Here is a 13,642-nt window from a genome sequence, read left to right on the forward strand (position 1 = left end):
GAAGAAACTCTGAAATTATTGATAATCTGGCTACAGAGCTACCCAGGAGCTGTTCACTTTTTAGTAAAACATGGCTATTTATTTTATGATCATTATAAAACATTTAAAATACATCCTTGATGTCATAGAGCCACTGTACTGTTTCACTCAATTAAATAAAAGAAATCACAGAACAGCCTCTAAAGGGATTCCTACAAGGCAAATATCTTTTTCCAAATGCTGTTTACCCAACTTGATACAGTACTCCAGTTACTGAAAATAAAAGGCAGAGATTTTATATCCTCTTTCTTGGTGCGCACTTAGCAGTGCTCTGTAGATGCTTCAATTCCCCACGAGCTTTTCTTTGTTTTACCCCTTCTTTTCCACAGAAATTGTACAAGGAGATCTTCCATAAAAGACTGAACAATGTAAATTATACGAACTATGCTTATTCTGCAGAAGTGCATATAATAATAACCTCTTTAATATGACCACATAAAATGGTCTTAGAAGAAGTGTACTACTATATTGATAAAGAGGTTTTTAAACTTTAAAACACTCGCGGCCAAAATATATTGATTTTGCAGTTTCAAGGGCTTATGGCAAACAAGCATAAAGAGCAAGGAAGGGGAGCTTTTCACAGGCCTCTTGATTTGAGCCCTGCATTTCCTATTTAAAATGCAACAGGTGATGAGGGGCTAAATCTCCTGGAATGCACTGAGAATTGGAGCACTGTTTCTAAACTTGACGGTCTGTTCAAACATTAAGAAGGGAATCTGACGTAACAGCGGAAAAGCATGTTTGTTCATACCATGCTAAGTAACCTTTCGTTGTCTGTCACAGGGATCCTGTATCGCAAGTCCTGTGCATCCTCTGCCGCCTGCCTCACAACCTCTGCCGGATACCAGACTTTCTGTACTCCAGGGAAAATAAACTCTGTTTGTATCAGCTGCTGCAATACTCCACTCTGCAATGGGCCCCGGCCAAAGAAGCGGAGAAACGTTGGCACCATGCCCAGAGCTGGCGTATTAACCACCATGCTGCTCCCTGGCTTGGCACTTCTCTCACCAGTTCATTGCTAAACTCAGATGGAAGGTTTCTTTGTTGCCGTCATTTGTCCTGTGCCGTTTCCTTCAAAGACACAGCTGGTTTCCATTGTATTATTGCTGTTTGCATCCAAATGCTAAAAAGAAGAGTTTAATTTTGAAAAATCTCAGCAACTTTGTTTGCAACAGAAATAGATCTAGTTGTCTGACATTCTTGTATGCACTTTAAAAACAACAAGGAAAAAAAATCAACGGTCACCCATGTAGAACCCGCAGCCATTCATGTTACTGCAAATGAGTCTGTTGAAACAAGTATTTAAACATAGAGGCTACAACCTGCAGGCTGTAACCTCCCCCCCCCTTTTGTTTGCTTGTGTGTTTTTTTAAAATCCATTTTTAGCACGTTGTGTATCATCTGGTTTACATTTTATGAGGATTCACAGTTCGTGCTCACAAAGGCCATTCTGATTAGATGAACTGAGGTCTGCATTGGTCTCTAGTGGCATTGTTTTCACATTCAGCTCCAGTGATTCAAGACTCAATTTCTGCAAACTGCAGTCAGGCTTGATCTCGCTCTGAAAAGTACTTAAGAAAACCTTGTTAGTAGTCTTGGTGGAAGACTTGCGCCTGGATGACTTGAAGATCAATGGGTGCCGGGAACGGCCACTACTGGTTGCAGAATTCAAATTGGCTCTTAAAAACTTCTGTTTGTTGATATGTTCTAGCGTCAGGTGACAGCGGAGGACCTGAAGAAAGACATTTCGGAACTGCTGGGAGGAGATATTGTATAGCAGTGGGTTCACCACAGAGCTGAGATAGAAGAAAATGTCAGCTATAGGGAAAAGGATGATGTATGCTCTGAAGTAGGAGACCGTCCAGTCCTGCTTAGGTTTTGCAGCAGCCATGATCCTTCGAACTTGATTGGGCAGCCAGCATATCGCCAGAGTTGCAACGATCAATCCTGCAAGCAAGGAGGAGAGAAAAAGTGAAAGCATGTGAAAACAAATCATAAAATATTTAGTATGAGTTCTGCACTTACTGGCTAGGAAATGATACCAATTTTTCAGTGTTTTGCTTGACAGCTCCTTCTGCCAGTAGCAAAATTTGTTCTAAGAAGAAGAAGAAGAAGAAAGGGGAAGCAAGACACAGTTTCAAGGTCATGTAGTCTTGTGTTCTGATAAGTATTAGGTAATAGTTAAGATAACTTTTCTTTTTACTGCCTGACATTGGTTTAGTTTGAAGACATTATTTTAGTGATACTGCATTCTTCAAAATATTATCTATTGTTATTCCTCCTTTTTCTATTCCCTCCCTTTTCCATTATTAAAAATGCAGCCATATTAGAGCAGGCAATACCCAAAAGATGATCAGATTCTGTTTATATTTTACAAAACAAATATGCATACAATTGTATATTTGGCATTATTTTTGGTAACTTTGCTCTTACAGAAAATATTTTTACTTACAATATGAGCGGCTCTTTTTATGAGAAAGAGAATATAATGGGAATTTGGAAAAGAAATTCCAGTTGAATTAAAATGTAAAGCAAAATGGCATGTGGGAGTGTTCTTTAAATATATTGTGGAAATTGTTTCAGGTGAGTTCAAGGCTTTGATATCCAGACATTTTGTATTTATTTATGGATGTGTCTTTACTTCACTGGGTCCAGGTCAATTTTTATTTTTAAGACAGTGAACATTGAAATGTTTGTTCTTGACCCATGGAAAGCAGCAGGCTTTAAACTGTGGTTTACTTAGAGAGATAGCCATGGCAAGCAAAAGAGTCAAGAGGGGAATGGGGAGCTGTGAGAGCTGTTCTGTGTGCTTCACATACATTGTCCTCCTTTAATTATTGCAGCTACTCTGTATGACAACTTAGCATTACTATTGTGGCTGAAAAGAAGAGTAGGTTACCTACAAATTCCAGAACTTGGAAATCTACTTTTAAAAAAGTAATTAATTTCTGTTCTCCAAGGTCCTTTAAAAAAGTTACTAGCCTGTTTTCCCAAAAATAAGACCTAACCTGAAAATAAGCCCCAGTAGGATTTTTCAGGATGCTCGTAATATAAGCCCTACCCCCAAAATAAGCCCCAGTTAAGTGAAACCCCACCCTCCACTATTGTGCAGCAGCCAGAAGAAGGAGGACATAGCTGTATTTGAATAAACATAGATGGTTGTACATGAAAAAAATAAAACATCCCCTGAAAATAAGCCCTAATGCATTTTTTGTTGTTGTTTTTTTTGGAGCAAAAATTAATATAAGATCCTGCCTTATTTTTTGTGGAAACACAGTATTTATTTCCATATTAGGCAAAAATACTAGATACATCTTTAAAAATCAGGATGCTACAAACCAAGTGGCCTGTAGTACAAAATATACCTAACTTTTGATTCTGTATAGCCCCTTAAAGTAACTTAAAATATAGTTCCAGACACTCCATTATTACATGACAGTTGTAACTTTGTTATGACTTAATTACTGGAAAAGGGAATTACATTCAAGTTACATGTTAGATGTAACTAGATGTATCCAAGCTTTGAGAAGTCCATAACAGGGAAATTATTTGAACTTTGATTTACATGTTAAACAGTAGCTAGACCATCTCTCGTCAATGATAGTGGGATGGAGATAATGCTGTGCCTTGTAGCTAAGGTACATTAGACGAACATTATTCATGTAGTTTAAAAAGAATTTCCACTCCCAAGGCTAGATGGTATAAAGAAGAATGTATTTGGTCAGTTTGTTTTTTAAATCAAAGATATACTTTAATTGAAGGTATGGGGAAAGGGTTTTCAATGTGTCCATTTAATTATGAAACTGCTGTATAAATGCAATTCCAAAGTTTTTCAAAATATTCACCTTACAGTGATGTCCCTTGTTTTTGAAGCAAATGTGCCTTATGTGTCAGAAAAAACTTTCTATAACAGAGGGTATTCCCCAATCATTGCAGTGTTTACCTTGATTTGTGCATTTTGCACCACAATGTTTACTAAATATTCTTTGTTTTGAAGCTAGATTGACAATTCAGCCTGCTTCCTTGGCAAAAAAAAAAGCTTTTTAAAAAATGCAAGCATTTCTGCTTATTTTTTGCTTTTGTCAAAATTAATCTGGACTCACATCTTATCGCAGTTATGTGGAAATGCTAAAATATAGATGGGGAAAGTATAATAAATCAAGAGATCCAGAATTCCATACGAGGAAAAGGAACATACTGTTTTCAGGAACGTGAGGAAATTATATAATGCTGATAAAAAAATAAATACGGATGTAAACAAAAAGAAAAGAATTTCAGCAGCACCTTGGAAGAGCCAGGACTGAACATAAACTGTGTCGTTTTGTGGACTTTTTGATTTGAATGTTTAATTTTAATTAATAAAAGAGATTAATTTTCATAATAATGAAATGTTTTCTGTATATTAAAACTAAAGGTATGCATTGTCATTCTGCAAATGTGCAAAAAAATCCAGGCTATTTGTGTGATTCCCAGGGTGGGGCAATGGGGGTGAAAAATATCTCTCTGGATCAGAGATACCCTCACCTTTGCTTCTTTTTCAAGTTGGTGTATATCCTTGTACTATTTCCCAAAGCGTGGCTTTGGTCAGAAGTAAAATCCTCCTGTTTGCCAAGTCCCTGTAGCCCTCATCCCAGGTCATAGCCAATTTGTGTTTTACCTATTTGTGGAAATGGGGGTTTTCACAGAGATATCAATACCATCATGACCCCAAACAAATATCAGGGTGGAGTGTCACCAAAAGGACACAAACAGGGTCAGACACCTATTGGTGTGCCTTTATTTGAGCATGGGCCAGGTCAGGGGTCACCTTGCATCCATTGTCTTTGTGTTAAAAAAAAACTTCTGACTACTCAAGAATACTCAAACTACATTAAATTCCCAAAACAGGGGAGGGGGGCCTCTTTGTTTCTAAGCAAAACGTTATGATTAAAGCTGTACCCTAAGAAGCAAGGACTAACATCCTCACTCTTGTACTTTTAACTTCCACCTCAAATAAATGCAAGAGGTGAGCGCTCGTCTTTGATTCTTTAAAAGAAAAGATTTCCACTTACTTGGTCTGAAGCTCATTAAACACAATGAGACTTGTTCTCCCAGTTTGGATCAGTTGAACTGGGCACGTGACCAGATGCAAATGTATGGCAAATTCTGTTTGTAGATTTTGATGCAATCAATGTTTGTGTTTCCTTTCAGTTCTTTATACTACAGTACTAATGATGCACCAAGGATTGGGATAGTTAAGCAGATATGTGTTATAGTGCTTAAAGTAGAAGATCAGGTGAAAGGAGCATGTGTTTTGGTCCCCATCTTTTGAGTGAAGATGGTTTGGGTTGGTTTGCAATATGAAATATTACTCATAAATCTATACCCCATATGGTGTGGGAGATAACAGAAAATCTCCGGCCAATCCATAACAATAGGGCCACTGGAGCCACTGTTTAATACAGGTGTACCTCGGTTTACGTAATTTTCGGTTTATGTAACATCCCGGATGACAGATTAATTTCATAAACCAAGGTACTACTGTACTAAATTCTTTTCTTTGTATATATTCTGTGTCATTCGCTTGACAGCTGTCACGACCATTAGTTCTGGTGGTAGCAGTTTTTGTTTTTGGATTTGGGGCCTCTGTGCTACTTCCCTGTGCATTGGCAGGTTTGATTGGGTGCCTGAGAAGTTCCCTAGAAGAGTTACATCTTGTGGGCTTCTGTTTTCCCTTTTCAGTGCTGCTGCCTGTTGGATGCCTGAAAACTGAGTGAACTTTTACCGTTCAGTTTCTGTTGAAATTGTAACAACAGCAGAATGTTTTGACAACACCATCAAACCTTGTTCCTCAGTTAGGCAGCAGCAATGGAAAACTCCCAAGGGAAGAAGCCAGAAAGTTATTCTCTAGGGAGCCTTCCAGGAAAGAACATGTGCCTAGCAGTTTTCTGGAGGCACCGAGTGGCTGTTGTCTGGGGGTCAGTGGGAAGCCCTTCCTGAAATTTTGGGGTGAGTCTACCTTATGTAAAGGGCAGGAGAAGAGTTCATAACTTGAAAAATAAAGAACACACACTGCCTGGCCACCATTTTAAACTAAGGTGAAACCCTTCATTGTTGCAATCCAAGAAATTTCTCAGGAATTCTTAGTCCTATGCAAAAACAAGCAAGCAAAAAACTGGACACCTGCCTCTCCCACAGGGCAAAGGGCAGGGGATTCAGCATTGGGTTAATCTCTATGCCCAATTTTGAGTATACAAACCAGCACTAGAGAACAACCTGTGTTTTTTTTTAAACATTCAGTTTGCCTCTGAGTCAACACGTGTCTCTCTGTCTCACACTGACTCCATACACGCACACATTCAGACAAATGGTCCCTTCACACTCTTTTCCAATTTTTCCTCCTACATGTTGTTAAGCCAGATGACCATTCAGATTCTGCCTGGATATAAAAGGCCATTGCATGCCGTATGTTTTGTCAGTCAGTCTCTGTTGCTCACCACCTACATCTCTCGGGTTTTGATTTCTGCTCCTGATCGTTATAGTTCTGCTCTTCAAACACAGACATCCCATTAGTACTTGCTGTTTGATCATACCTCATGTAAAAGAATAGTGGAGTCAAGTCCTCACTCTTGTTTCTCTGTGCTGTCATAATCATTAATAGAACTTAAGATCAATGAGGCGTGCCATAGAAGAGTCAATGAAGACACACAGACCTTACAAAGTTACTGAATCATTTTTTTTAGATTGTGGTGGATCCATTGAATTGATTTTTGAACACTCCACCTTTAGAGGGTCTCCTTTCAGACTAGTAGTCAGAAAGTCACCTTACTGTTCCATGGAAAGCATAGTCTTGCTACCCAATCTAGTCTACCCTCACACTGAACTATCCTTCCCAGGAGAGGCAACTCCCAGGAGCCAGTGCAACTGAGAGGGCATTCCCTTCTGCTTCACACCCAAAGCACGTGTAGCAAAGCAGGCAATGGCAGTAGGATTGCCTTCATCCTTCTATAATCCCAGTCCCATAAATTTGCCTGAAGGATTCTAGGTGACCTCTAGGACTGGAATTACAAAATCCCAGACTTAGCGATACCTAAATAATAAACAAACATAAAATAGCTGCCAGATGTTTTACAGACTGGAAAGTCTCTCCCAATCCACATAGCCCTTTGTTGTAGTGGAATGACAGTACTGCAGTTAAGTCTTTGCTCATGACCTGAGTTCGATCCTGACACATTCAGGTAGCTGGCTCAAGATTGATTCAGCCTTCCATCTTTCTGAGGTCATTTAATGCGTACCCAGCTTGATTGGGGAGGGGGGCAAAGTGTTGTTTGCATAATTGTAAACCACTCATAGAGTGCTTTAAAACTGTGTTTGCTTGCTTGCTTGCTTGCTTGCTTGCTTGCTTGCTTCTTTCTTCCTTTCTTCCTTCCTTCCTTCCTTCCTTCCTTCCTTCCTTTTTCTTTCTTTCTTTCTTTCTTTCTTTCTTTCTTTCTTTCTTTCTTTCTTTCTTTCTTTCTTTCTTTCTTTCTTTCTTTCTTTCTTTCTTTCTCTCTCTCTCTCTCCTTAAAAGGACCCAAGGCGATTTACATCATTAAAAGCTAAAAACGGTAAGTATACAAATAATAGAAAAAAATATTAAAATGGTAGCTGAGATCACTATTAAAATACATTTAAAACAACAGAGCACAACAATCTATTTAAAAACACCTCTCAGACTACTATTCATTGAGGAAAAGCCTGCCTGAAGAGAAAGGTCTGTGCCTGCCTGCAGGTTTACACCAAAGGTAGGACCAGCCTAGCTTCCTGTGGGAGGGAGTTCCAGAGTTTTGGGACAGCAACAGAGATGGCCCCCTCTCCTGTACCCACCAAGAGCACTTGTGAGGATGGTGGGACCAAGAGAAAGGCCTCTGCTGATGACTCTAATGTCAGGGCAGGTTCATAGAAGGAGATGCAGTCTTTTAGAAAGCTTGGACCCAAGTCGTTTAGGACTTTATAGGTTAAAACCAGCTCTTTGAATTCTGCCCAGAAATGGATTGGCAGCCAGTGGAGTAGCTGTAACAGGACTGGTCTCTTGATCCCTGTAACCAGCTCCATTTAACAATCTGGCTTCAGCATTTTGGACCCTTTGGCGTTACCAAATGCTTTCCAAAAGCAGCCCTGCATAGAGTATGTTATAGTAATCCAAGTGAAATGTAACTAGGCATGTGTCGTCATGGCCAGATCAGCCCTCTTAAGAAACAGGTACGGTAGGCACCTAGGTTTGACCGTGCAAAGGCACTCCTGACCACTGCCGAAACCTCGGCATCCAGGCTCAGAGATGAATACAGGAACACCCTAAGCTGTGCATCTGTGTTTTCAGGGGGAGTGTAACCCCATCCAGCACAGGCTGCAATCTTATTCCTTGATCTGGTTTTTCACTGACCAGGAGCATCTCTGTTGGATTAAGTTTCAGTTTATTTGCCCTCAGCTGAAACAGCTTCCTTGGATTAGATGGGAAAGTGTAACAGAGTTGGGTTTCATCCACATACTGGTGACACCAAATCCCAAAACTCTAGAGAACCTCTCCCAGCAATTTCATGTAGATGTCAAATAGCATAGGGGACAAAACCGAGGGACACCACAGTCCAACAGCCAGGGTGTCAAACAAGAGTCCCCCAGCACAACCCTCAGTTCTCCCCTCAAGGAAGGACCAGAGCCGCTGTGAAACAATAACAGCCATCCTTTCTCTAAGAAAATTAGGAGAGAACTTCCAGTGCACATCGCCAGAGGGGAAACGTAACACCTACACCTTGAGTCTGCAGCTCCCATTTTGAAATTTGCTTTAAGCCAAGAAGCCCAGCCCCCATATGGCCATGGTTTTTTGAGGGCTGGGGTGGGACTTCTGTGTTTCTTCTGCAACATACCCAGCTCTGTGGTGCCCAGCAAGATAGAGGATGCTCAAAATAATATTATGTAAAATAAAAATACAATTAAAACACAATACAAAGCAACACAGAATTACATTAAAAGTCCAGTTTAAGTAGTAGAGCCCCTCTACTACTAGTTTAAAGCACAATGTCAGGAGATTTCTGCAAGAAAAATACAACCTGTAGTTGGTAAAGTGCAGGCAGTCAGTTTACAAAAGCCTGTCTGAATTAAAAAATAAGTTTTCATCTTTCTGTGGAAGGAAAATGGCACAAGGGCCAGGCTAGTGTTCCTTGGTGGAGAACTCTGAAGCATCTTTGAGAAGCATTGACAGATGCATTTGTTTAAAATGTCTTCCGGCAGTGGGCTTAGGACAGCAGAAGGTTAGGATATTTAATGTGTGTTAATTTAGATATGCCTTCTGCTACAATAGGCTATTTTATTGGCTTTTAAATTAAACATGGTCTCTCCTAAGTTTTATGGCCTAAATCCATTTGCTAGTTCCAACTAGAATAAGCCCATTGAATCCACAACCGAATGTTAAGTCAACATTTCCCATTGATTAAAAAGTTTCGCTATACTGGTTGATTAAATTTATTGATTAAATGGGTTCACTCTATTGGGAACTATTGCTGCCATCTTGAGTCTTCACAGTTGTGTGGATAATACATTGTAATTAATGGAAGCATTTATTTGAAACAATTCCAATTATGACTCTCTTGCACTGGGGATCAGAATATCGTAACATGACTAAGACAGTGGTGGTTAAAATTAGTACATCTTCTGTATTTTATGTGGCTATTTATTAATACTGATGGTAGTGTAATACTCAATATAATGCTGGCCCTTTAGATCTTACGCCATAGGAAAAAATATATATTGAGGCAACAGCTCAGATGAGAAAAGGAGTTGCATTTGAACACACTAAATGACAAAATCTCAGCGGTTTACAGAGCCATAACTACCCATTTTTATATCCAGAGCAAGCAGCACAAATGCAGCCTCAATTCAACATTGTAATTCATGATGTGAAAGTAATGCAAGAAATTACAACACCCAATAATTTGCCAGCATCTCCCCTGGCAGCACTGTCACTCCTACAAGAACAAAAATCAGAAGTGCACTGAACATGGACATGAACATATATGTACATGTACAAAAAAAAGAGAAAGTACATACCATATGTAAGCTGACTTTGTGCCCTGTCTAGTCCAGAGATCTGGTCTATCCACAACCTAGGTAGACCAGCCATCCTTCTAGATGTCATCTCTGATTCCTCCAAGTCTGCTCCAGAAGTCTGGTCTGCTGAGCCCCAGACAGTTCTGCCTTCCATTCCCTTAGTGAAGCCTAGAATATTGACTGTCTATCTTCTGTTTCCCCCCGGGGTGGCCTTCTTTTTTCATGGTGGTAGACCAGAGCCAATCTTGGAAACTTGGTTAGGGATACCATTACCAAGGGTATCTGGGTCAAGACTGCATCCTCTTAACTTGGCACTCTGGTTCAAAGCCTTAGTTATGGCCCTTGGTGGTTCTAGAACAGATACAAGGCTTCAGTGTAGCAGCCTCCAGGCAGTTCCAGAACGTCTCGTCTCCAAACCCAGCTTTCTGCCAATGAACTGTTCACTAAAACCATTTCTTTCTAAAGCCAACAGTTTACTTTCCCTTTCATTCTAAGAGCATTTTTAGCTTCCTTCCAGTTCCTTTTTCCTCTTGATGAGGAAATCCTGAGATTAGCCCTATCTATCTAATTCTGTTCAATGCTTGTCACAGTAAAACCCAATCTCACAGTTAAATTGCCCTTCCTGGCCTTTCAGCTTTCTCCACTGATTCCTGATCGGTCACTTCCTTGCCAGGTAACAATTGGCTGGGAAGCCTGCAACAGGCTTTTCAATCACCCCGAATATCACACCAGACTTTACCTCTCAGAGTTCTATCTGGCATTCTTGATGGCAAAAAAATAAGCGGAAATAATACTTTTATGTAAGGTTTTCTACTTTTTAATCCATATTCTAGGAATTGACCTTCACTGAAAGCATAAACCATTGCACATGTACACAGTTCTGCCTAAGATTCTTGTGAAGGAGCTGGCTGTACACAGAGCAAGTGAAAAATGATCTGGTAGTAACCTTATACAGTACTGTAGAGGTTAGTCTTTCATGCGCAGAAAGGAGACTGTGTGTGTAAACTTTTGTCACTTTTATAAGGACAAATAATTGCTCAACTCCTTTCCCCAGGAAGAAAACAACATTATTTTTGCAGAAATGTGAACAAACATTTTTTGCTTGCATGGTTCAGGAGTTACCACATGCCTCCAGGGAAAACCCTTATATTCTCACTCAAGCCATAATAACACAGGGCATAAAATACTTTCACTCTATTTAATGTGCTGGTACAGCTGATAACAACCAGGAGTATGGCAAACCATGTGGGACCTAATAGACTATGTATAGCAGCTACCGCTACACTATAAATGGGCAGAATGGGCTTAAGTAATGCAGTGCAGATTTTTATGTAAACCAGTAAAGCAAACACTCTTATAAAACAAGAGATTATATTTCCTGTTGGAATGGGCACCTGTTCTGTCTCAGGAACATATTCAATGGCCAGGTATGTACTGTGCTTTATAATGTTACACATTTAATCAGAAGGCAGAGAAACCAGTAGTTTCATTTCTCTCTCTCCATTACTGAACTAGAATGACAAGAATCATTAGATTACACAGATTTCATGCTGTTCAGCGAAACATACTGCAGCAACCCAAGAATTAGATCTAATATGGCACTAGCAGAGCATACTTGTGATAGATTTAACTGCAGTGCCTGTGGTAGTAAAAGAGACTGCTGTGTGCCATTAGTTGTGTAAGGAAAATTGCTAGGGATGGGACTTTCAGAATTAAAGGACTTTCACTCCCATAATTTGTCCAGTAGCCTCCAATGCCAAATTATGGGAATGAAAGCCCCTGAACCAAAGGCACATTCATACCTCCATACTGTTCCATACTGGCACATTTTCTTCAATCAGCAAAAAAAAAGTGGTTGGCCGCACTATGAGAGTTGTGAGTTTCCTTGTGACTTGCAAAGGTGCATTGGAGGGCATGTTGTGATGGAAGCTGCCTCCATACACTTCAAACACCCTTCCATGAAATCCATTTTTGCTAGGGCAATGGACCACATACAAACACAGTGACAACACTGGACTCATGCATTATGTCAGTTAAGCAGCCATCCATTGATAGGATGAACTTCAGATGTGATTAAAAAGAAATGTCTACTCTTTCATACTCTGTTCAAGACTCAGAGGCATGGTCCCATCTGTCCGTCCGTCCGTCCGTCCATCTGCCTGCCTGCCTGCCTGCCTGTCTGTCTGTCTGTCTGTCTATCCATCTATCTATCGTCTGTCTGTCTGTCTGTCTGTCTGTCTGTCTGTCTGTCTATCTATCTATCTATCTATCTATCTATCTATCTATCTATCTATCTATCTATCTATCTATCTATCTATCTATCTATCTATCTATCTATCTATCTATCTATCTATCTATCTATCTATCTATCTATCTATCTATCATGATTCCTGTCTCTCTGGGGTTCTCAAGACAGCTCACCATCAATCAAAGCCATGCAATAATCATCATTAAAAACACCATTAGAAACAGCACTAAAACAACACATACTGTAAAACCACCACAAACATAATTTTTAGAAAATTTTAAAACATTTAAAGTATCTCTGATTTCAATAGATACAGCATTCGTAAAACCCTCACCAATTGCCTAAAAGCCTGATGGAAAAGGACGGTCTTTGCCTGATGATGGAAGGACATGAGGGATGGGGCCAATCTGGCTTCTCGGACCAGTTCATTTCAAAGCCTTGGGAGCAGCCACTGAGAAGGCCCTCAACTTTAATGGGGCCCTTCTCTTTTCAGGAGTATACTACTTATTTACTTGCTTACTTACTTGCTTACTTCTAAAATCTTTTTATTTAGGAATTAAAGACTGAAACTTTAGGCAAAAATAGATTCCAAATTTGCAGGATTGTTAATTGGGAACCCCTCAGTCCCATATCTCCTCCTCTCCTATGTAAATTTTGTATTGATTTTGTGCTATTTCGTTTCTATTTCCACTGCACAGGAAGTGCTTTTATACCACTACACAGAAGCAGATACTGAGGGCTAACATGAGGGTTCACAGATAAACCCCAGCCTTTGCAAAACTGTGAAATCCTCTCTATACCTATGCCAAATATCCATGCTTGGCAGTCTTGTTCTACACTGTACCTGAGGAGGGTGGAGAAGTCATTGTGGGGGGTGTATGGCCCACTAAAAAACAAACTTTGTAAAATAATCTTCCAAACAATCCCACCCATTCACGTTACTAAGGTATTGTTTTGTGCCACAAAATTTTGATGCATATTTGAAGGGGAAATGTAATGGGGACTTTCATAATTAACAAATCATAAAATATCAAATTGTCATGAACAGGAGAGTCTTGGATCCAGCCAATCACAGTTCCCACTGAGCTCAGCAAAAGGGTCTACAGAACTCCTTCCACATAAACCAACAATATGAAGTACAATTCTATTCATATCTACTCAGAATTAACTCCGAGTTCAGTGAGGCAAAGCATATGCAAAATTGTTATTGTTGTTATGTGCCCTCAAGTCAGAACTGACTTATAGTGACCCTGGTGGGCTATTCAGGGTAAATGAGGTATTTCAGGAGTGATT

General features: G+C 39.8%; 2 protein-coding genes across 4 annotated transcripts in view; one reads left to right on the plus strand and one right to left on the minus strand.

The window, feature by feature from the left end:
• LYPD1 (LY6/PLAUR domain containing 1) overlaps positions 1 to 4,428 on the plus strand; it is a 36,110-nt gene extending 31,682 nt beyond the window's left edge. For both annotated transcript variants that reach the window (XM_072984387.2, XM_072984393.2), the window contains exon 3: positions 823 to 4,428. In XM_072984387.2, coding sequence (XP_072840488.2) covers positions 823 to 1,061 — 239 coding nt within the window. In that variant the 3' untranslated portion in view covers positions 1,062 to 4,428. The remainder of the gene's footprint in view (positions 1 to 822) is intronic.
• Positions 1,430 to 13,642, minus strand: part of GPR39 (G protein-coupled receptor 39) — a 208,028-nt gene continuing 195,815 nt past the window's right edge. For both annotated transcript variants that reach the window (XM_020779621.3, XM_020779620.3), the window contains exon 3: positions 1,430 to 1,986. In XM_020779621.3, the coding sequence (XP_020635280.3) occupies positions 1,463 to 1,986 (524 nt within the window). In that variant the 3' untranslated portion in view covers positions 1,430 to 1,462. The remainder of the gene's footprint in view (positions 1,987 to 13,642) is intronic.

This window comes from Pogona vitticeps, chromosome 1, assembly GCF_051106095.1.
Source record: "Pogona vitticeps strain Pit_001003342236 chromosome 1, PviZW2.1, whole genome shotgun sequence".
Classification (NCBI taxonomy): domain Eukaryota; kingdom Metazoa; phylum Chordata; class Lepidosauria; order Squamata; family Agamidae; genus Pogona; species Pogona vitticeps.